A 26,099-nucleotide genomic window follows, 5' to 3' on the forward strand; every position below is an offset into this window, starting at 1 on the left:
CTGATAGAGGATAATAAGATTTTGAGAATTAAGGAGCACTAAGAATTGGAGACGTGACTGGACTTGTTGCTTGCAAGCAAACTATGTTTTCATTATGATGGTGGTGTTGTACTTACTTTGCACCAGCATCGAAGTCCATGCCTAACTCTTCTAATCACTTGATTCATTGCATGATGGTTAGTGACTCAAGGTGCTATCATATTTTAGTTAATTTATAACATTAAAGCCAAACTTAAAAATATTGAAAGTAATAAATACTCTATACTCAAGCTTGAATGAGGAGATTATTTCACAATGAGGGTTTTAGGTCTTACTTTATATGAAGGATCATCATTCCCAAATTCATTACAGACTGCACATTCAATGAGTAATATTTCTACACTTTATATATTGATGTCACATTTTGTAGAACTCTTTTAATTTTAAAAACAAACCACTAAAAAAACTTGCATAATATTTTTGCGCATCCAGTGGAGAAATTGGGCTGCATAGAACAAAGATCCCTAATTTTTTTTTTATAGAACCACTAGACTAGGAAAAATAGGAATGACAACCTTTAGTAAACTTAAAAGACTACAAAATTTGGAAGTTGGTTGTTTAAATCTATTAGAAGTACAAGGAGTTTTCCATACACAAAATAATCATCTAGAGTTCTGCTATTGTAGTGTAATGCAGAAAAAAATCATTTCAAGCTAGCTTTTTTTTTTTCTAGGCATTTCATATTGTAGGTCCTAAACAAAATGATTATCCCTCTTGGAAACAATTCATTGAATCTAGCTCACTAAAAAGAATAAATTCTCTGGCCTGATGAATTCTTCGAGGAAATGCCCCGTTCTATATGCTCTCCTGTTGTTTTCCCTTTTGATTTTCTCTTTACTAGTTTTTTTTTTCTCTAAACGATGAGCTAGATTGAACTTCCTCACGTGCATCTTGGTCCAATGTTTTGGAAAGAAAGGTGAAGGTGAAATTGGATTTCTGTGATCTATCTTTTGTGAGATAATTTGAGGATCAGTTTTTAAAATTTCATAAGGAACACAAATGCACTGTTATCCTATGCCAGTGAGTCAGCAGTGCTTGCCCGCAGGAATCTGCAACCTAACAAGCAACCTTTTTATTGTTAATTTGTTATCTTTCTTTTTTACCATCTTTATTCAAGAACTTGACAACTGGCAAGGTAATTGATACCTAGCCTTAGTTGGCTTCTTGGTAGGAAGAAAAATAAAACTAAGATAGGTCAACCTTCTTTCTTATCTATGCTACTTTTGAAGGGAAGTTAGCTCACCTTCCCTCATTTTCTCACCCAGGATAAAAGTAAGAAGTCTAGAGGAAAGAGACAGAGTTTTGTGATGATATTGAATTTTTCTATTAGGTTATCTATTTTAATGTATTATATTTCTTACGTAATTACCTATTTTTGCTTTAATAATGTTAGAATTAATACGAAAAAGACTGAAGTTTTTTTTAAATGCCCTCATGACCTAATGATTGGGTTAGGTATATAATTTGCTATCATCTTCTTGATTTAGATGTTTTCTCTCTATATTCCTTTTTTTCCTTGCGGTTTAATTAGAGAAGGGAATAATTTGCGAATCTTTATTTAAATCGAGTTTTAATTAACTTTTTAGTAATATTATTAGAAGATAGAGCAACACTTTGAAGTATTTAACTATCTTAGGTCTATCATATGTAAGAATAAAAATATAATTTCTGGTCATCTTTGGTTGGTTGAAATCAAATACCTTGAGACTATGCACTAAGAAATAATTAGGTCGATTTTGTTGTATGGATAAATGACCGAACAATAAAGATGTTTATGATGACTATGTCGAGCATAGTAGAAATACCAATGCTAAAGTTGAGGTGTGACAAAACTAGAAAGGATAGATTGAAAACTGATTATATTAGATGATAGTGGGAGAAGTATCCTTTGAAGTTAAGAGAGTGAAAAGTTAATTTTGTGGTTTGGGTAATCGCAATGATGGGTAGAAAATGCATCAATAAGACAAGTAATTATATTTTTAAAGAGGTTTAGATCAAAAGTAATATTGCTAGAAGTTGTGCAAAAAAAGATTTATGTAGAATAGGCATTACAGTTCTTGAAACTCTCAACAAGAACAAATGACCAATCTTAAATAGTTAAGATAAGGCTAATGATGATGGCGAGTTGGTATTGGACATTCTAATACATTGTAGATAAGCTTTTTATGTATTCAAATCTAACTGAGCTGATATGTTGATATGTTTAATATTCCATTTGTTTAGAAAGATGTATTTTCCATCAATGTTCAAATTTTGCTAAAGAAATGAGGTTGCTGGACCAAGATATCATTTTTTTCCTGATTTGCAGTGAAATTTGTCATGATTTTTTTGTCAAAGCTTTTAACACTTGATTATTTTTATCCTTTACTGTTTTTTAACTTGTAATATGCGTCATCTCAATTCATGTCATGTGGTAAGCGTTTCATAAATAGAATCATTATTATAAACTTCCCTTTTGCATCTTTGAGCTTAGGTTATTCTTGTATTGATGGCTTCTAAAAGTGAGCTATATGCCATCTTTGCTCTTGCTTTCAAAAAAACGTTGCAGGTTGGTATATAGAAGATGCTGTTGCAGATCACTTAAGCTTTCAAATGAGGTACCAAAGATAACGAAAAGGTTGAGCAAACTGAACATTTTGTGCAAAGAAGCTGATCTGTCTCATATTATATGGTGGAAAGAAGTGCGTTTATTATTAATTATTGCGAGTATAATATTCATAACTCTTTTATTTCTCCTTATGTTGCATTTCTTTTTTGTCTTATCCAGAAGTTGCAATTTTTTAGGAAGCCTTCTTCTCTTCAGCTTGTTAAAAGGCTTGCATATACAAACTTATTAGGGCTGGATGTTGCCCTGAAAAATGGGAGGTATGGTTGAAGTTTTGCTTTCAAAGTTTCATTCTACTTCTAATATATATCTTTGTTGCTGCTATTGCACTGTACTTTTTCTTGAGCAAACCTTTCTTAAACGCTGTCCTCAATATTCACGTTCTATTCCTTTACACCCTTGTACTCTTTGAAGTGATAAAATTTTTTAGTTGAGGATGTCTATTTCAAAATGCATTTATTTATTCAGTTCTCACTGTAGCATTTCTGTTATAGTAGCTTTGGCAGAATCAATTAGGTTGTCTTAGAGCATTTTAGAGTGTAACAACTGCTACAGTGGTCCAATGTGCTGTACCTATAGGTTCTTCAATTAGAACTTTTAGCCATTGAAATATAGTTATTTTGACATGGAAACATCATAATGACTACAAAAATATAATTGTTTGAGCATTTAAGCCGAAGTGAAAATATGAAAGAAACTGATGCACTGAAAATACTCAATGTGCCTTCCTTTTTGGTAAATTTTTAATATGCTATCGTGAAATACCACAATGGAAGGTAAAAGTTATTACTTATTCATGCACGCAAGTAACAGGAAATTTAGGGTTTACAGCTAACTTCCATAAAAATAAATCGTCAAACATGTCAAGTGTAAGTGATATATTACTGGAAAGCTTAGTTTTGAAGCTTTTGAGCGGGGAGATAATTTTTATTTATGGTACTCTTAGTTGTGATGCAATTTTTGAAATTTTTACTTGCTGAGAGTTAGCCTATTGCTGGTGAGCCGCTACATTGCAACTGCAATTCCTTACCATTTAAAAACTTTTCATAAGTTGTGATGATTAACTATTAATACAGTTTATACTTGGCCTGTTTTGCTTATGCTTGGTGCTCAGCGGCAAAGGTCACCTCAGAAATATAAGCAGCTGTGGGTACTACCATATTTTCCTGTGATGTAATTTTACCTGACAGTGCTCATAAATTGACATGAAAAACACTTGAATAATCTAATGCTATGATTGTAGTAACATTCATCACTTTGCTGAATCACAGATAACATGCCTTTCGAGTCAATATTCTACAATATGTTTTGGTTGAAATAATTTAGAACATTTCTCCATTGAGATTTGACACTAACTATTTCATCCTGGCCTGAGTTCTATAGTTTTTATTTCATGGTGCTTTTGTTTTAGAATCCAAAATATTATATTGGATTCTATTATATTAGATTATTTTCCGTCGTTATCATTTCATTTGGTGCACTGATCTGTTATGTTACCACTTATTGGCTTACTTTAGCTTATTCTTTTTCTCTTCTATATCATTTTATTAGAATTAGTGTACTACCTAATTGATGCTTCTATTATTTACTCTATTATTATTATTATTATTTTCTTGATGCAGCCTGAAAGAAGGGACTCTCAACTTGGAAATATTGCAGTTCAAGTCAAAATTTCCTCGGGAAGTTTTACTTTGCAGAGTATATCACTAAAACTTTTTGCGCTTACATGTTAACATCACTTAACTAATATGTTTTTCTTTTGCCAAGTTTGTTCTATTTAAGTAGTTTTTTTCAATATGTCAGGAATATGAAAGTTGTTTTTTTTTGGGAAATTCATGAATCTGATTTGGTACTGATGACCGGATCTAATGACTACAGAACTTCAAAGGAAATAGCGCATATATGAAGAGTTCATTATTTTTGAGCCCTTGATGTTGGGTTTGTCCTGTACAAGTCCACAATTTCTTAAACGTTTCTGCTATGCTTTTGTTTGATTCTTAATTTTGTCAAGCACCTTATTATAAGAAGCTCCACGAACTATGGTTTTATACTTTTTGTTAGATGTATCCCACCCTCCTTTTGGAGGATTTTTACTCCATTGCATTAGTAGGATTGACAAATTTCCATATCATTGCTAACATAAATCCTTCTTTCTTCACATTTATCCCTCCCTGATCGATGACCTATGTCCCTTGGCTGCCAGGATAGTGTGGTCCTTTTCTTCCCATAATCTATATCCTTATTGATCTCAGCCGCAAAGACGTATGAACCCCTTACCTTTCCTATTAGTGCTAGTCTATTGTATAATTGAACACTTAAATGTGATTCTTGAAGTATCCATTAACAGAATTTGACTATGTTTCATGGAAGGAAAGCTACCAGGCTCAAGCTTCATCTCTAGTGCAAAGCATGAAGATTATCTAACTATTAGTGGGGGAAAAAATCAGCTATTTTTTCATCCTTCGAGCAAAAGACAGTTATTTATTTATTCTTGTGATCATCATGAAAAATACTGGTGCTGAAATTGGTTATTTCCTTAGGCTGCAAAGTGCAGATCCATTAAGATCATAACTAATGTTCTGCATCAGCATCTAATTCGGATGCTTTTAATAACTCAGGAGCTGTGTCAAAGGGACCAGCTGGACTTCGAAAGAAACAAACTTCACTAATGTACCGGGTGTTCATGTCATCATGAATGCATTAACCAAACCCAAGCCTTGTCGAACGTGTTGAAGGTTTTTCTTACTAAAATACAATTTACTAGCTTTTCAGTAAAAAGATTAACCATATAAAAATATAAAATCTTTGCAAAGTTATATTCTGTTACACGTTTAGTATATTCATCCATAATTGATTTCCATTGTTTTCAAAAACAGAGCCATACTTGGCTGGACATGAGATTCACCCATTAATGAGATATTTGCAAGGATATATTATTTTTCACATTTAGTCTATTCATCCATAGTTGATTTCCAATTTTCTCCAAAACAGGGCCATACTTGGTTGGACATGAGATTTACCCATTAATGAGATATATAAAAATCTGCTTGAAATGGAAGCGTTGGTTTTAATTTTTCATTTGTCCCAACATCGCTCATTTGATCCCACCCACCCACACTAGCATCCCTTAATAATCCATTTTAATGGAGTCTGATCGTGAGTGGTAGGAGTAGACATTATCTATCATTTGCTTTCATGCGTGGTCACCTCATTGAGAAAGCCATCCAAAACTCTCCCTTCCCTGTACTCATAAACTTTGAGAAGGTAGATTTTTTATGTGGATATGATGTTCTTAATTTTTTTCGCCAGTAATTGACCATAATTTGTATGTGTGCTCTTCTTTCATTGAAAAACTATTCAAAATTCTCCTTTCATTTTGTCCACCACATTATCCTTCTGTTACTGGAGCAACAAAGAGAAAACAATATTATTGCTGAATTCAAATAGGAAATTATAACTCAGCACAACATAAAATCTCAATTTGCAACAAACAATAACACAAACTCAACTAGGCTTGGATCTAGAGGGGTGATGGTGGTCGGCGAGGGCTTGGAAGGTGGGGGGCAGTGGACGAGGTGGTTGGCTAGTAGAAAAGAACAAGGCAGTGGTTTCCAATGGTTCGTGTTACAAGAAAGCAGGGGGAGTCGATGCGGAAGGGCTGTCCAGAGCGGCGGTAACAAAGTTGCGGCCAGTCCAGAATAGTAGCAGTAATGAGCGTCCAGGTTGGGGTGCTGACAATAAGGTGGGTTGGGGCACTGAAGGTTCTAGAAGATCAACAAGTGGGAATGGGTATTGCCACAGGTTCTGGAGTGGCACCATGGTGGAAGGGGAGGAGCAGAGGCTCAGAAGGCCAGAAAGGCAGAAACAACTCCTTGCTGTTCTGGATGGCTATAATAAGTAAAAAAGTAGATGGCTGTCACGACCTACCCTGGGGCTTGGAATTATACAAGACGAGAATGAACGGTCAGACGATGAAAATCAATTCTCTTTTATTCTATTTTTATCGGGCTCAGAAGGCCAGAAAGGCAGAGACAACTCCTTGCTGTTCTGGATGGCTGTAATAAGTAAAAAAGTAGATGGTTGTCACGACCTACCCTGGGGCTTGGAATTATACAAGACGAGAATGAACGGTCAGACGATGAAAATCAATTCTCTTTTATTCTATTTTTATCACTAATAGTTTAATATTCAAATATTCATGAAGTAATTTGATTAACAAGTAGAAATTTTTATATTTTTGGTTGCTGTTCTCGCCTCCTATACACATTTGCTCAACTTTAATTCATCTTGTTCAAATGCTTAAATCCTAAAAAATAATTAAAACAATATAATGATTTATCTAAAGATAATCTCAAAGTAATTACACTTCTAAACTACAGTAACCAAGAGAAAATAAATCAATGCTAGTTCATATTTTTATAAGAAAACTTATATATATGTGAATACATGTATCGATGACACCGATACACATTTATTTTAAATTTGACTTTATAATCTTTTCATACACATCAGTCTCTTCGAGAATCACCGTCAACAAACCTAACACCCATTTGGTCGATATTATTCCATCAGCAAAGCGATATTATTCCATCAACAAAGCGATTAACAATCTAAACATTTCAATTGTTTATGGTTGAAAGACCTGTACATGCCCCTAGTCAATTTTATCCCATCAACACAACTTTTAGTTATGTAAACATCACAATTAACTACGGAAGTAAGCTTTGTCTACTTGTCCCTGATTGATATTATCCCACCAACACAGCGGTTAGTGATCTAATCATCATAATTGTCTGAGGTGGTAGAAAAACTATGTGCGCGGATATACAGACATCCCCTGTCTGTTCCATTCTGGGTGAACACCTCTGAACATGCACATACAAATATTTATATATAAACTATTTCATTCTTCATAACATGCATTTTTATGAAACATCTCCATTCATCTATTAACAGACACACTTACTCTGCCGTGCATTTGTTCATCATATATATCTCTCATATCATGCATACCTCTTATCTCATGAATAACTCTTATATCATACATATCTTCTTTATCATATATATCATGCATCTGATGCATATCTTGTATATCTTTTTTGTCATGCATATATTTTATATCCAAGAATATGAAGGTTCTAACTAAACCAGAGCATCTATGGAGTCAAACATGCATTTTGAAATAAAGAAAATTACTGATATTTAAAAATATTACTTTCCTCAGTTGTTATGCTTGATTCTCAATCTTCGGTAACTAGTTGGGCGTTATGATAACCTTTATGTTGATTCTCAATCATTAACAACCTATAAACCTTAATATCAAACTTTAAGATTTAAGAGGTTTTCATCAATAAAATTAATTTTCTTAAGTTAGTATAAGATTAATTTACCTAAAATTTATGGAGACGCCGTACGATTAATTTCCACACGTTCGCCTTGTGCTCGTTGCCTCGGTTAAATAACCGGGAATTTATAAATATCTTAAGATTTCATAATGTCTTGACTCATAAAGTAATTTAACAAAAAACATAGCTGATTAGTTTAAACGTACCTTAAATGACTTTCAGGTCAACCTGCCCTTCCTTGAAGTTGCTAAATCATCTTTCCCCTTTTCCTATCTTTTGCTTATTCCTTCCTTAACCTTGCTGATTTCATGCTAGAAGACCTTATAGAAACCCACAAACCAACTTGATAAGATCTCGTCTTGGCTACGACGAGCGAAAACTAAAAAGATGGACAATTAGTGACAATTCTCAAATTGAAATTGTGGGGAAGAAAATGAATGTGTAGAGTATCGTTAAAGTGAATTTCATCCTTTCAATTTCATCCCCAGTCTGAACAGAGAGCTGTAGCTTTCGGCGGGCTACTTGACTATTGCAGATTGCGACCCTGTGGGTCATGACTATGCTATAGTGTCACGATCGCAGCTCCTCTCGGGAGCCTTCTGTTGAGTGCGATCGAACAAGGAGGGGGAGGAAGAAATACGAAACTTCTGGATAGAGGATCTCGCCTTTTCGACTCTATAAAAGGTAAATATAACGGGGTAGTCGGTCGGGTATGTTGATCTCATTTTTGATGAGGGCTAAATTTCTCTCCTCGAGCTTAGGATCTAGCCGTAAGACTTTCCTATTGACTATCCTAAAAGAGCAGTGATGGGACCCACCTCCCTTAGAAACTCAAAACACTTTTTGATCTCTTGTGGAGTTTCACATGGGTGGTCTCAAGTCCTCAACTCTGTGTTGAGATGACTAGGACCAACACGCTGAAGTTCAAAAAAGAGTTTCTATAGGGTTATGAGGCCATAGGGAGACCCCGAGTGGCTAGACCATTCATACTCCCATACCTCATCGTAGGCACACCACTAGAATTCACACACACACACACTTAATATTAAACACACATTCACTTTAGAAACTCAAAACACTTTTTGATCTTTTGTGGAGTCTCACATGGGGGGTCTCAAGTCCTCAACTATTGGTTGAGATGACTAGGATCAACAAATTGAAGCTCAAAAATGAGTTTCTATTGGGTTATGAGGCCATAGGGAGACCCTGAGTGACTAGACCATTTATACCCCCATATCTCACCCTAGGCATACCACTAGAATTTACACACACACACACACTTAATATTAAACACACATTCACACCACTATACACTTCTTTACACTCACACTACCTCATACCACCATACACACCCACTTGGACCATCACACATACTCCTTCCACCTTATACAGCCATACACTACCAATTATACCCCAAACCCACTAAACTTTTCCTCAAATTCTATCATGACATGTCCAAAATTTCATCAAGCCCATCATGACAATTTCAATGTCACCAAATCCAAATCCAAAGCCCACCATGCCTAATGTCAAAATCCCACCAACTTAATTCCAAAAACCGACTAAACCAAAGGCCCACTCCACCATGTCATTAGACCCCTCATTCATTTACTTAAAAATCAAACTATAATCCATGGCATTCATGATAAATTCCTTCCACATTTGGTTTCATAATAACACCTCACAAAAATGTCCAAAGTTCGTAAATACCTTCCCCATGAAAATTGCCCAAGCCACATGCAAGCCAAGAAGCTTTGACCAAGCCACATGTGAGCCCCCTTAGCCATGCACATGTCACTCTCTTCCAAGTGGCAAAAGGAGGGAGGTCTTTCATATTCCCCCCAAGATGCTTAACCCATGCTTCACTCTAACTCATGATTAAACCCTAATCTCTTGGATAGGAACATGACCACACTAGTCCAACTGATCACCACCAGCTATAACCAATTTGAAAGGTGAGCTTGACCCACACACATGACTCAAACCCAAACTCCCTCCAAAATCCTTTCCACTTAAATCAAACACATCTACCCATGATACATCCCAATTGGCTTCACAACTCTCCACCCTTGAGCTCCCTCAACAAGATGGTGACCACCCAAGGCCACCCTTGCCACCATGGCTGGCGGTGGAGGTGAACCCGAGAGCCACCAAAAGGGGGAAAACTCAAAATTGAGCCCATCCAATGTGGCTCACCCCCATTAGAGGGACCCCTGCGTCCTCTCCACATAAGCGACCTTTGACCAACCAATTGAAGCCATGCCCCTCCTCCATTGCCGAGCCTATAAATTGACCACCTCTACAGCCAAATGGGAGAGTGCTTGAACCTAGGGAAACTTTACCAAATTGTCTCCAAACCACTTCTACACTCCTACGAAGCTCATCCCCATCATTTTTAGCCACTCTCCCCCACCTCAAAATCATAATTTCTCCACTGAAATTCAGAGCATTTTCGGCCATTTCAACTCCACCAACACTTCAAATTGATTGTTCCAAAAGCTTTCCCATATCTCAAAACTACTTCCTCAATCAAAATCCCTCTCTCTCGAGGCCTCTAACCTAGTGTTAGACCAAACCCGATCCATCATTTGGTCTAGGTCAGACCTAAACCCAACCACAAAGCAAATCAACACTTCAAGGAGGTTGTGGTGTCAAGGCGAAGCTTCTCATCCAATCCAATCGATGCCTCACCTCTTGGACAAAAGGTATAGCTCGAAAATCCCTAATTTTGCCTCGGTTTGAGACTTTGTGAAGAGACTCAACATTTCATTTCCACTTAGTTGTATAAATGTGTTTGTCTCATTGAGATGAAGCTTTAGGAGCAAACCCCATTGAATTTGGTTGAACATCGAGTGAGATTTTAGCTGTATAGTGTGGACGGTTCTCGGGTTATAATTCATTTGGGATGAAGAACAGATGCATTCTGTTTCGTGTATTTGGAACGAACATCGTGGATTTGTTCGAACTGTGCGGGCGTGCATACAAAGAGGAGTAGATTGCGGGCCGAGTTAGCAGAGACGTGGAAAGAGCAACCAATAGGAAGGCGCCGCGTGGAGTTTCAGACCTGCCTATGCTGAGTCAGATGCTGCATTGTTAAGTGGATAAATAAGATATTTTTGATTTAATTAAATACATAAAATAAAATATAACTTTAAAAAATTATATCTCGGTGTAGAAAATCTCAAAAATAAAATAAAAATACCTTTGTGCTCAGTGAAAAAGGAGAATTTAATGGACCAAAATTTAAAAATATTTGTTTAATATTTGGTTATTAATTAATTAAATACCTCAGAACTTAATTAAATCATAAAAAATTAAATATTGCTTGCCATGTCATGAAATCATTACAGTTTGTTCTCTCTTTAAGGGTGTTTTCTGATATTTCTAAGGTCAGAGAACACCCCCAACCCTAAAAGCCTTAATTTTTCATGTTAATATCTCTGTTTGCTTAAAATAGTTGTTAAAAATAAAATAAAATTCAGAAAAATATGAAATAAGATTTAGTGAATTCTCTGCGATCATAGGGATCAAAGAAAAATAAGTGTATTATAAAATTAAAATTGTATTTTCTATTTTTTTTTAAAACTATTTAAAAATTATAAAAATTAAATTATAATTCAAAAAATTATGAAATTGTTTTGACGGTCCTCTGACTTTTGACAACATTATAAAATTTTTTTAAGGACAGAGAACATGATTTGAATAATCAAATTAATTATCATTTGAAATTCATGATTATTGGCTTAAATAATTACAAAAAAATAATTAAAAATAAAAAAAATATAATTTCACCTTTGATGTTTTAATTAATTCATGAGTAGGTGGTCAGTGAATTTTCATGATCATTCAAATTAAAATATGAGTTATGGGTTATAAACCCTAAGGGCATAATGGTGATTTTGAGAATTTTACATTTTAACCCTAGTTTAACTATTAGGATAAATCAAAGAGAAAGGGTATTAAATTATGATGATTAATTGACTGAAATGATTGAAACATAAAGAGTAATGGGTAACAATGCACTCATGACATTTTCTAGAAAAAGTAAAACGGTAATTACCTGAATTATTATGAATAGGAAGAAATGAGAATTTGGATGCTTCAAAAGTGAGGGTTATGAGTTAGAGGACCAATAAATCACTAATTGAAGCCCCCAACCTGTGGTCAAACTAAAATTCAATCCCTTCAATAAAATTAAACTCACTTCACAATTTTTTCAAAATTACAACTTTACCCCTAAGTCTTAAGAGTTTGATAGTGAATTAGGTTTGATTTAATATCATTTGAGGAATAGTTAGGGGAAAGTATAAGTGATAGTGAAGCATTTTGAAACATTACAAGCTCAAACTCAATTGAGGGATGAAAGTATAAAATTTCCCAAAGACCAGTGGCACACCTTTAGATGTGTTTACTTACATAACTCTAACTATAGCATTGAAGTTAACTCTAATTATAGCATTGAAGTTAACTATCTGACCATACTCATGAGTTAGCTAAGACATAAAGCATTGAGCACAGTCTAAAGCATGATAATATGACTTCTAATTTAACATGTGATGATCAACTCAACGATATAGCAAGGCCAAATAAACTTGAAATAGTTCTGGAGACTTTAAAGTAATTCAGAATTACTCTCTGAACACCTTGGACATTCCATAGGACATTTAAGCTTGTTATAATTTGTTGATGATTTGGAAAATCATCCTCAAAACATAAGGACCTACCAAGATATGATTCGGGATCCTTTAAATTGACATACATAAAGAGATAACCCTTGCTTTCTTAGGCTGTCGATGATTCTGGCCCGACAGTGTAATCGATTTGTGGATAGTATGATTTGTAAAATGTACAATACAATGACAAAACAAATATATTTTTTGTGAAACTAATATTTTGGTAGCTAAATAAAAATCTACCTTTTATGCACAAAAAAACTATAAATTTTGGATGTTACATTCTAAATGTCAACTTGTCGGTTACCTAAACTAGGGCATGCCCTCATTTGATCGTCTTGCTGGTAATTTTTAGTCGATGTCGAATTTTATACACAGATTGCCGTTGGTTGCCTACTAAGTCCTTCGGGAATATGATACATCTGAGCCCATCCCTAAATCAAATTACTTGTCTCCAATTTTGATCTTTTATATGTATCTGCCACTCAGTTTTATGCAAATTCTCAATCTTCGATAACCTTTTATATGTATCTGCCACTCAGTTTTATGCAAATATACATGTTTACATATCTCGTATTTACATTTAAAAATATCTGATGCTTGTGACAATTGTAATTTCATCAGAGGCGGCAGATACGCACTAACACTTTCCATTTTTTGCATCTTTGTTGCTTATGCTTATAACATTATTATTCTACTACTTACTATACCTGTCAAAGACCTTTAGAGTAAGGAACAGTAGACCACCTGCTTAGGAGGAACCTTGCAGTAGACTCAACGACTCAAGAATAACAATAATAACAACAATAGCAACGAAACACAATAATAACAACCAATCCGACTCGAGTACACTTGATAAAACAAAAAAAAAAACTACAACGAAGAACCCAAAAAGAGCTGTTCACAAGGCAAACAACGACGATACAAACAGACGGAAGACGACTTGAAATGACAATCAAGATCAAGCACGAAGCAAAGGATGCTCATCAACTAAACTTTTCTTCGTCATAAATAACATAAATTCTCAGGACTTCGAGGTTGTTCGTTTAGCACAACATAAATTCTCACTTTAGCTTTAGGCTTTTGCACAATCGTGTTGTGCAATATAAACTCTAATTTTTTTAAGAACTTCTAAGTTGTTTGTTTGACACGATGTAAACCCTTCTATCTTCTTAGACTATTTGCACGACTGTGTTATGTAGATATAAATTCTAATTTTAATAAAACGATAGGAGTAAACATCAAATAACACCACTTCCAAAATGCAAAGCTAAACAGTAGGATAGTTCGGGAGGTCATTGATGTTCTACTCGAAGTCTGTGATATCCCCTACTTCTCTATCATTCGATTTTCAAAAATAACTGTTCCACATCGAGCCATCCCCACTTGAATTTTCTACAAACAATCATGAAAAACATGCATTGGATTTTAGAAGACGAAACCCCCGATCTTAATCGAGAGTTTTCTTAGACGACTTTGATTGCCTAAGATGTAATTAACAATAAGGGTTTGTTTCTATAGAAAATTAGGAACCTAGATAATCTAAATCATGTCCAGTCTTTATTTTAGATCGGAGAATTCTTGGCCACAAATTTCACAGATTATACGGATGTTATAAATTTCTTAATTTATATAGTCGAGCCTATTGTCAAGTGATACACTCATTTCGCGGGATAATTATCATTTGTGGCATCGTGCTCGATTATTTGATATATTAGACATGAGATCTGTATGGTCTCATCTTTCAAAATTAAAATTCTATTTTCAAAATTACAAATTATATGCTAATCAAACCGAAATAAAATATATTATTTTTCAAAACGATGAAAAATCAATTGACAAGGTACAATAACAACGAGATTAAGGAAGGGTAATTAAATTTAATTAATCTTGTAACTTTTGATTTTTCTATCTTTCAAATTATTTATAATTTATATCTAGTGTTTTGTATTTAATTGATTGCTTTGATGCATTGAGTTTTATAAAATTGATTCGATTGAAATTTGAGGGATGCAAAAATTTGCAGTACATTTTAAATTTACCAAAATTTACTTATTTTTATAAAACTTATCATTACCATCTCTCTTATAAAACATCATCTTTGAAATTCATGAATTCCACATTAACTGTACATTTATGAGGACGAAACATATAGTCATTATAAAAGTCTTTCTTGCCAAATGATAATTAAGACATTAAACTCTTTGCATCAGCATCAACAATATGCTTTTCCGATTTCTGACGAGTTAATGAATAAACTCTAGGGCAAATGTTTTGTCTTCGTTGCTCCTTACGTGCCTCAATATCAGCTTCTGTTATTTTCTGTCGACCAGTTCTAAAAGTAGACCTTTAATGAAATTCCTCTGAGCTAATCCCTTTTCGGGTTGTATTTGATGCTGATCTCTGAACAAAATTAGGTCAATATCTTTCTTGATGTTTTGGCTGTCTACATAAGTAACACACATTCATTCTAAATAACATTCACCAAAATGTTGCTTTCCACGATGCCAGCCTTGCTAGTAAATCCACTAGTGTAGGATTTTATCTTCTTCTCATAAGATTCTTTTGAATGAAGTGTTGGTATAATTTTTTTCAAACTCTTCCTCTTGTGCAAATCTCAACATTTTCGAGTCTTTTTGAAATCAATCTCCACTCGTCTAGCTCTCTCCACTAGCATTGAGTAGTCTTCAATCTCAAGTGACATTAGTGGTTATCTGATTAAATCATTCAATCCAGAAAGAAATCTTTGACTTTTTTCATTTGCATTTAGAATGAGCTGTGGTGCATATCTTGATAGCATAGTGAACTCTGCTTCGTACTGCATCATAGATCGATTTTCTTACCCCAACCTAATGAATTTATCTTGCATCCGTCTCCTGGCTGACAATGGTGCAAACCAATTTTTGAAGGTTATCACAAACTCGTCCCTCTATACCAGGTAGTTGGTTCTACCTTCGAACTTCTGCATTTGTCATTGCCACCATCTTTCGGCTTTCCCCTCAAAAGCAAAAGTGGCAAGAGTAACTCTCCTCTCTGGTGGACATTACAACTTATCAAAAATCTTCTCCACTCTCAATAGCTAGTTTTCAGCTATCACTTTCCCTCCTGCTCCAGAAAATAAAATTGATTTTAGATCTTGCAAGTGCTTCAAGTATTTATCCGTTGGTGCTCCACTACTGCTACTAACTTGAGTTGAAAATTCTTAATCGACCGAGTCACATCATTCATCATATCAGAAAATGCATCAACATTAATTGAGACATTCTAGGGCATGACAAATTCTAAATTTATCATCTTTGACCTCTTCCTCATGATCACCCATAATTCTAAAATAACAACATAATTTAGTAAAACTCAATTTAAAATTTTAATTTCTAGTATTTATAACTTAATTTGTGACACTAAAAATTCTGCTTTTAGTGATCTTTACAATAGACTAGATACTATGGAAGGTGAAAAATATATGCATAAACTAGCCAAAAAGAGAAGAAAAATATAGATTCAACTCAAGTAAAGTGTATTAATGATGAAAGTCAAAAAGTGCTTTTCTTAGAAAAAATATTCAAAATAGGTGGGTGAGTTATTTTCATAAAGTTTTTAAAGAAGTTTCAGAATATACGATCGACCTTAATGTTCTTAATATTAGTAATAATAATAAAATGTTTCATTTTTGTTGTTGCATTAATTAAAAAGAAGTTGATGAGGTTATAAAGAAAATCAAGGATGGAAAGTTTGTAGGATCTGATGATATCTCAATTGAAGTGTGGAAATATTTAGGAGATTTGAGATTTTATTGGCTTACTAAACTCTTTAATATTATTTTAAAAACTAAAAATATGTCTGAGGAGTGGAGGAAGAGTATTTTGGTCGGCATTTTTAAGAATAAAAGGGATGCATAAAATTGTGCAACTTATAGAGGAATTAAGTTGATGTGTCATATTTTAAAGTTCTTTGAACTTAGGTTAAGACGTATTACAAAGATTTCTCATAATTAATTTGGATTTATGACGGGTAGGTCTACTATGGAAGCTATTCATTTATTGAAAGTTTTGATGGAGAAGATCAGAGATAATAAGGAAGATTTACATATGAGTTTTATTGATTTAGAAAAAACATACGATAAGGTTCCAAGAGATATCCTTTGGAGAGTTCTTGAGAAGAAAGGTGTTGATGTGACTTATATTCAAGTCATTAAAGATATGTATACAATAATTGTTACTTGTGTTCGAATAGGAGGATTGACCAAATATTTTCTTATTTTTGTTGGCTTACATCAGGGAACCGCTTTAAGCCCATATCTTTTTGCTTTAGTTATGGATGGTCTTACTGGACACTTACAAGAGGATGTACCTTGGTGTATGCTTTTTGCGGATAATATCCTTCTCGTGGATAAGACAAGAGAATAAGCTCAGGAAAAAATTAAATTATGGAGTTCTACTTTGGAGTCTAAAGACTTTTGTTTGAGTAGAACTAAAACTGAATACATGGAGTGTAATTTTAGTACTAGTAGCTCTAGTGACATAAATGTTACTATGGGTGATCAAATTATTAAAAGGTGTGAACGCGTTAGATATCTCGAGTCTATTGTTCAAAGTGATGGTGATATTGATGGGGATGTTATTAGTGGAATTCAAGTTGGTTGAAGTGGTGGAATGCTTCGGGCCTATTGTGTGATAGAGAAGTGCCGCTTAGACTGAAAGGAAAATTTTATAAGATGGCGGTGACGCTTGCAATGTTCTATGGCGCTGAATGTTGGCCTTTAAAAGAGAAGCATAAAACTAAGTTAAGTGTTGCCAAGATGAGAATGATTAAGTGGATGAGTGGCTTTACACTTAAGGATAAAATGCGAAATGAATATATCCGTGATAGGGTTGGTGTAGCTCCAGTGACGGACAAAATTAGAGAGAGCTGTTTTAGATGGTTTGGTTACATTAAACGTCGACCATCTGATGATCCGATTAGAAGAGTAGATGTTTTAGATTCGACTTATGATAAGAAAGGCAGAGGTAGAACTAGGATGACTTGGGCATATTATATAAAAAATGATTTTAATTTATTAGAATTAAATGAAAATATGACACTAAATAGGATGCAATGGAGGAAAAGGATTTATGTAGCCCAACCCACTTAGTGGGATAAAGGTTTTGTTGTTGTTCGTTGTTTGTTTTGTATAACTTAATCTAATCATCCTATTTGACTCTTCATTAAGATTTATGTTATTTACTCTAAATTTTTTGCTCTGATATCATTTTTGTCATGATCCGACCCGATATTTGAAATTAATCAAGATGGGAACGGATGATCGGATGGTGAAAATCAATTATATTTTATTATATTTCTGTCATTAACAGTTTAATATTCAAATATTAATAATAGAGTCACTAAAAAAAACAATGTAATTACAATGTAATTAACAAGAAATATTTATACTTTTTCTACTGTTCTCGCCTTTAATACATATTTGTTCCTCTTCTATTCATCTTGTTCAAATGCTTAAAACCTAAAAAAATATTAAAACAATATAATGAGTTATCTAAAAATAACCCAGGAGTAATTACAATTCTAAATTACAGTAACCCAAGGAAAAGAAATCAATATGCATGATAATCTTTCATATCTTTATATCTTATAATATACCAATATTTCATATTTTTATAAGAAAACTTATATACATATATATATGTGTGTGTGTGTGTGTGTGTGTGTGTGTGATTGCATGTATCAGTAATCTTAAATGAAAGTACTTAAATCTTTTATATGCATTTATTTTAACTTAACTTTTATTTTATAATCTCCTTGAGGGTCACCATCAACAAAACCTAACACACCTTTGACCGATTTTATTCCGTTGGCACAACAGTTAGCGATCTAGACATCACAATTGTCTTAGTTATCTCATACGTATCATGCATCTCATGCATATCTTGTATATCTTTCTGTTACATGCAGATGTCTCCTTGAGGGTCACCATCAACAAAACCTAACACACCTTTGACCGATTTTATCCCGTTGGCACAACAGTTAGCGATCTAGTCATCACAATTGTCTTGGGTGGAAAAGATTTTACCTGACTCTGGCTGATATTATCTCGCCTGTACAACGGTTAGCGATGTAAACATTACAATTGTCTAGGGAGGCAAGCTCTATCTATTCACCCTTGACTGATATTATCTTGTCGGCCTAGCGGTTAGTGATCTAGTCATCACAATTATCTGGCGTAGTAGAAAAACTATGCACGAGGGTACACTAGCGTCCATTGTTTGTACCATTAGAGAGTGAATTCCTTTGAACATGTACAGACCAACATTCATATATAAACTATCTCATTCCTCATAACATGCATTCTTCTGGGATATACATTCATAACATGCCGTGTAACTATTTATCATACATAGTTCTCATATCATGTATGCCTCTACTCATGCATATCTCTTACTCATATCATGCATACTTTTTTCTATCGTACTTATCATGCATATGTTATCTCATACGCATCATGCATCTCATGCATATCTTGTATATCTTTCTGTCATGCATACATTTTCTATGAAAGATCTAACTAAACTAGATCATCCATAGAGTCAAATATATATTTTGAAATAAAGAAATTTACTGAAATTTAGAAATATGATTATTCACCTCAATAACAATGTTAGATTCTCAATTTTTAATAATTAGTTGAGCGTCATGATAATCTTTATGTTGATATTAGTAACCTATAAATTATAATATCAAACTTTATGATTCATGCAAATTTCATTAATAAATTTCTTTTTCCTAAGGCATAATATTAATTTACCTAAACTTTACGGAGATGCCATATGACTAGTTTCCACAAATTTACCTTGAGCTCTCCACCTTGGATAAATAACTTGAAATCTATAAATATCTTAAGATTTCATAATATCTCGGCTAATAAAGTAATTTAACCAAAACAAAAAAAAAACTGATTAATTTAAATGTACTTTAAAACATAAAGAATTTAACCAAAAAAAAAAAAACTGATTAATTTAAATGTACTTTAAATGGCTTTCACGACAACCTGCCCTTTTCGTAACTTGCGAATTCTTTTCCCTCTTTTCCTATCTTTTCTTACTCTCTTAATCTTGCTGATTTCATGCTAGAAGCTCAAACTAACTTCTTCGCTTCCAACACGACCTCATCTCCACCACGGAGGTCAAAAACAAAAATGATGCAGAATTCATGGAAATTCTCAAAATGAAAGTGTGTGGATTGAAAAGGAATGTGTAGAATATCGCTAAAGTGAGTCTCGTACCTTTCGATTTCATCTCCGAAGTTTGAATAGTGAGCTGCGGCTCTCGGTGGGTCGCTTGCTTGCTGCAGATCGGGACCTTGCAAGTCACGACTTTGCTGCGATCGTGCCTGTGCTACAGTGATGCAATCGTAACTCTTCGCAGGAGCCTTCTGCTGAGCGCTATGAATTGGGAGGGAGGGAGAGAAAGAAATGCGAAGTTTCTTGATGGAGGATCTCACTCTTTAAATTCTATATAGAGTTAAATATCACGGGGTAAGTCAGTTGGGTACAGTAACGACGAGATTAAGGAGGGGTAATTAAGGGATAATAAAGTTTAAGTAAACTTTTAACTTTCGACTTTTATAAATCTATTTGTAATTTATGTATAGTGCTTTATATTAAATTGATAGATTTGTCGCGTAGAATTTCATAAAATTAATTTAGTTGGATAATGAGGGATGCAAAATTTTGTGATATATTTTAAAATTGCCAAAAATTTACCTGATTTCACAAATCTGATTATTACTATGAAAATGGTTAGAAGGTAGAATATTGCAGGAAGGAATAACAAAGACAACTTTTCTGGGTGGCAGTAGCAAGAAAGGAGGATGGGAGCGACAGGGAGCGATGTGATAAGGGTTGAAGGAAGGATAATAACCACATCAGGAGTGAGATTCAACCAGAGCACTACTCGATCTTGGGATAAAATCCTAGAATGGAAAACCAAATATACCGACGATGGTCTCGAAGAAACATACATAAGAACCTAGGAACCTTAAACCAAATATAACACATATATAGGAAATGACTACAAAGGAAAGGAAATGTGAAAATTTTCTAAAATGGAAATAAATAATAATAAAAAAGAAAACTGTTGCTTATCCCGCCAGCAAGGGATTTGGGTGCCGCGCTACTCACAGACCCAGAACTGTGAGATCTCACTCCTATGTCACTCTCCCGGGATTGGGGGAGCTTCAACCTCATTCTTAGGTCAGCCACGCTGAATGTAGTAGAAATAATGCAATATCTTGGTAATTTAACCCTGTAGGTGTTGTCAATTCAAAATTTATCCTAATGCAATAAGTAGTCATTTTGTTTTGGCACAATCTAAACCGGAACTGCACACGGATGAGTCTTATCGCAAACTAAGTCTCGAGCCATTAAATCTGTAACCTGCTTCACCCATTCTTCATACTCGATTAAGTATATCAGATAAGCACTTTTGTCTAGAGGAATCAACTCTATAACGAAAACTAGTGCAAACTCGCCAACTTTCAATGACAACTATTGAGGAGAGGCATCTTCTTTTCTAGAAGAATCTGAAACCCTCTGTTGGATATTCTTTCCTAAAAAATACTTAAGATTTCAATGCTGCAGTTCATGCTCTTCTAGCTATCTAATTGTTGGGGGTACTGTAGAACTGAACAAATTTTAATACATATATTACTCCATGTATCCTTCCAGAAGTAGCTCAAAATATTCTAATCTCTGACATATTGAATTTCTCTTAGTAGCTACAACTTAGGAGATAAACATGTCTGAAAATCTTGAAATTCTCTTATATGGAGTTATCAAATGTTCTGTGTCAGTTGCTTGAACTCATGACTCTCTTGGACAATCAATGTCAGTCCTACTGATGCTCCTCTTATTGCTTGCAAAAAGATAGTTGGTGTCATAAATCGTAGACACCAACTATGATGATCTTTTTAAACAAGGTTACAACAACAACAACAACAACAACAACAACAAAGCCTTAATCCCACTACGTGGGGTCGGCTACATGAATCCTTTTTCTCCATTGCGTCCTATTTAGTGTCATATTTTCATTTAGTTCTAGTAAATTAAGATCATTTTTAATACAATAAGCCCAAGTCTTTCTAGGTCTACCTCTGCCTTTCTTAACACAAGTCAAATCTAAAACATCTACTCTCCTAATCGGATCATCAGATGGTCGACGTTTAATGTGACCAAACAATCTAAGACGACTTTATCTAATTTTGTCGGTTACAGGAGCTACACCAACCATATCACAAATATATTCATTTCTCATTTTGTCTCCTCTAAGTGTAAAGCCACTCATCCACCTAATCATTCTCATCTCGGCAACACTTAACTTATTATTATGCTTCTATTTTAAAGGCCAACATTCAACGCCATAGAGCATTGCAGGTCTCACCACCGTCTTATAAAATTTTCCTTTCAGTCTAAGCGGTACTTTTCTATCACACAAAAGGCCTGAAGCATTCCTCCACTTCAACCAACCAACTTGAATTCTACTATTAACATCCCCATCTATATCACCATCACTTTGAACAACAGACCCAAGATATCTAAATCGTTCACACCTTTTAATAATAATTTGATCCCCCAAAGTCACACTTATTATCGATATAGCATCTTACAAAAAAATTTTCATAGAGCTAGTTGATCTTTAGAAAATACAATTATTCTGACCAAACTTTCTTAGAAGTAGCGATCAATGGCAAAGTTTTGCAGCATTTTTGATATTTTATTTGTAAGACTATTTGCCCTCAATTGGTAAAGCAATCAATGACATGCTTTATTCTTACAGGTTGGGGAATTTTATGAAGCAATTGGATTTGATGCTTGTGTTCTTGTTGAGCATGCTGGCTTAAATCCCTGTGGTGGTCTGCAGTCAGATTGCATTCCAAAAGCTGGTTGCCCTGTTGCGGCATGTGTTCTTGTTGACTAGTCTTATAAAATCAGTTGCTTTTTTATTCTGATTTCAATGTATCACAACTTGTACTTTGCCTTATTTAATCTTCTTAAGAACTTTTTGTCATGGAACATTGGTTTCTTTTAAGCCTGCTGACTGATGTTGTTTCGATGCATTTTATGTTGCAGAATTTACGCCAAACGTTGGACGACTTGACACGAAATGGTTTTTCAGTAGTATGTTTTTCATATGCTTTCCACTTTTCCATAACCTTATCTTTATTATTTCCTGATTTATACTCATTGTGAAGTGTGGTTTCTGTTATTTTTCTAATTCTCAATGATACTGATTGTACATTTCATGCATTGATGGTGTGTGTATTGTGCTTATTGACATTGGTGAGAAAATTGTTTTATTTTAACCATGTCTTTTAGCATGGAAATGTACTGCTGCAATCTTAAAAGATGGTGGAATAACATAAACTGATGTTTTCTTAAGTTATGTAGGTCAAAACTTGTGATTCATAAATTGGAGTTATAAGAGAGGATAATGGAACAAATGTTAATAAGTTTTACTTCAGTATTGGAGAGTGTATCTGGTTTATGCAAGGATGATCAACTAAGGAGGCATTTTTGTGTTGAAACTGTTAGTCGAATGCCTTAAGGAACAGATCTTTATGTGGTTTTGATTTTGACATTGTATTTTCATTGATTACCACAATAATTGTTTTGACGGGCACCAAGGAGAAGTTAAGTGTGTTGGAGCTTTGTAAAAATAACTAATGATGTACATAATGGAGCAACTGCTATCCTTAAAAGTATTTGTGTAGGGATTGAGAGTTTTCAACTACAATAAGATTTTATTGGGATAACATTGGGGGTTTGAAAGTTTGCACTCTATGGTATTTGAGATGGAAATGCTTATAAAAGATATTCAATATGAAGCATCGTGGTGTCTCTAGTTGTATATATTTTTGACATGTGAGGTAACTTTTGAAGTAAAAGTTAGAACCATGAAGGTAAATTAGGAAGATATGGTGCTCAGAATAGCTTGTACAAAGACTGAGAATATGATTCTTTAATTTTAGTGGAGATGACATTGCCGCTTATCTGACATAAATGTTTGAAGGAGTTAATACATAAGTGCAATATATTCAAGTCTTTTGGATTCATTTAATTAACAACTAAGTGAAGATGGTGACTTCAAATTTTAAAGTATAATGATTAAAATTAAAACATGTCATGGGATCACACCATGATAAGCTAATTTTATGGAGGCTTGTTCGAGTTCTATAAATTTATTATTTATTGTTTATCTTGTATTGTTTCAAATGGCTAATAAGTCAATGTCAACAAAATTGATTGGCGTAAACTTTAGATTGTTGTGCTGCAAAACTACAAGGTATAGTGGGAGAAACAAAAAATATTTGAAGTTAATATTGAAATTATGGAAGATTTTGTAAATTAATTTGGCATGTTAACGAAAAATGGTGGCAGATAGATGCAATTCAAAAGGACTAAAAGGAAAAATAAGTAACCACAATTAATATGGCCAAACGATTAAAGATTTGCAAAAGACTAGGCATAAACTTAACTTCGCACCTCATTTTGAACTGAAAAAAGGATAAATGAAGAAAGATGCCAAAAGCTGGCCACAATGGTTGGGTTAAGTATAATAATGATTTTGGAAGTGAAAATGTTGTTGATGGTAAAATACTTCCTTTTATTTAGTCTTAATTTTCCATAAAACTATCCATTAGAAATAAGTGATTTTTTACTTGTTCTTTTGATGTTGCCTAGAGTAAGTTGAATGCCAGATGGTGATTGATATGTTGATTTGTGCTTGCATGACATGACACTAGGGCATAAGTACAATGAAAGTATTAATTTTTTTTTTTTAAATTCAGACCCCCCTACCCACTCTTCGTAGCGTTCTTTATACTTAAATATGTCACAACCCATCATGGAAGCTTGAAATATCAAGGCAGGAATAGATTGCCTGATTGAAAGTTTATATAGCATTCAAAATGTATTTCAAGCTTCGAGTCATTCACTTTTAAAAGACCCAATTAAACGATAAAATTATATTTATAAACATATCTTAAGATCTATTTTTTCTCTCCTAAAATAAATTTTTAAAATATAAGTTGATACATAATTTTACTGCAATAACTATTTTCAATTTTTATTCTGTTTCTGTAGAAAAATTCGTTTGTTTATCCATTTAAGCTAAGCGAGTATTTTCTAAAAATTAATTTTTAACTATTGAGTTAAAAAACTCAACGGCTAATTGCATTTTAAGATTATAGTAATTCAAATGTAGAAGGCTATGCATGCAGATATTTGCACAGAATTAATGAAATACTTCTTTGTCATTATCAATAGATAAAATTCATTTCTAATTTATTTAATGATGATAAAAAAATAAACTTTAATTCATGAACTTCCTTTGTCATTTTAATTCTTTAGCTTATCTTATTAAATAATTCACTTATTACAGGAAAACTATCTAAATTGTACTTTTAAGTTACATTTATGTCAGTAACTTTTTTCAAATCTATTTCTTAAGGGTTGTTAAGTTCTCTTTTTGGGCTACATACATCTCCAACTGGTATATTAAGGGGGCGAACTCGATCGTTCATGTCACACATGCCTTTATTTTTATATAACATAATCTTTGCATTCCTGTCATCATACATCTATTTTCAGCAATATTCATTACATATCAATATAATAATCAACATGATTTGAAATATAAAAAATACTAGATAGCATTCATATCAAATATGAGGACCCCTTGTATGAGAGATAAAGTTAATTGAGATGTTTTTCAATAGCATATTTTACTTTTAAGATCATTACTCTGCATATAAATGACCATAATAGTAATTGCATTAAATTTAGATGAACGAAAATTTTACTACAAATAGAAACATAGTTATCTACCTTTCTGCAAAACTAGTTTGTCACTTATTCTTTGAATGTCGCTTTCTTTAGTGTGATACTAAAAGCAACAAATTTTGTATGCATAAATTCTTAACATTACATCTTATTTAGCTACAGAATAAGCATTTTCATTCTTCTGTTTAATTATATATCTGAAAGTTGTTCTATTGATATAACTATTATGATTATCATTTATGATATTTATCTTTTATTTAATGATATAAATCATCATTAATGTTTGAAATCCCTAACTTATTGTTTAACTTGTGTTTTTTAAATTTCAATTCTTTCAATTCAATTAATTCATATATGTTAGATAAATTTTAATTTTACTAATATATCTTTAATGATCAAACTAAATAAAACTTTTTCTATATCTTTCGACTTCAGGTATATTAACGTCTCTTTAACATATACTCTCTTCTTAGTACTTAGTTCTAAAATATTAAAATTTTTCTTGTATCAAATTTATTACTTGACATTATATTCATAAATAAATTATTATTTTTTTATTTTATTCTAACCTATTAAGTTATTATTTTTAATAACTAAGTATTTTT

At 33.4% G+C, this 26,099-nt stretch overlaps 1 protein-coding gene across 1 annotated transcript in view; it reads left to right on the plus strand.

Moving 5' to 3' along the window:
• Positions 1 to 26,099, plus strand: part of LOC110033596 (DNA mismatch repair protein MSH1, mitochondrial) — a 158,333-nt gene that overhangs the window by 2,450 nt on the left and 129,784 nt on the right. Inside the window, 5 exon segments of the mRNA XM_020737633.1 lie at positions 2,588 to 2,720; positions 2,807 to 2,904; positions 4,267 to 4,342; positions 22,490 to 22,609; positions 22,783 to 22,830. Coding sequence (XP_020593292.1) covers positions 2,588 to 2,720; positions 2,807 to 2,904; positions 4,267 to 4,342; positions 22,490 to 22,609; positions 22,783 to 22,830 — 475 coding nt within the window.

Source organism: Phalaenopsis equestris, unplaced genomic scaffold (genome assembly GCF_001263595.1).
Source record: "Phalaenopsis equestris unplaced genomic scaffold, ASM126359v1 Scaffold001231, whole genome shotgun sequence".
In the NCBI taxonomy this organism is placed as follows: Eukaryota; Viridiplantae; Streptophyta; class Magnoliopsida; order Asparagales; family Orchidaceae; genus Phalaenopsis; species Phalaenopsis equestris.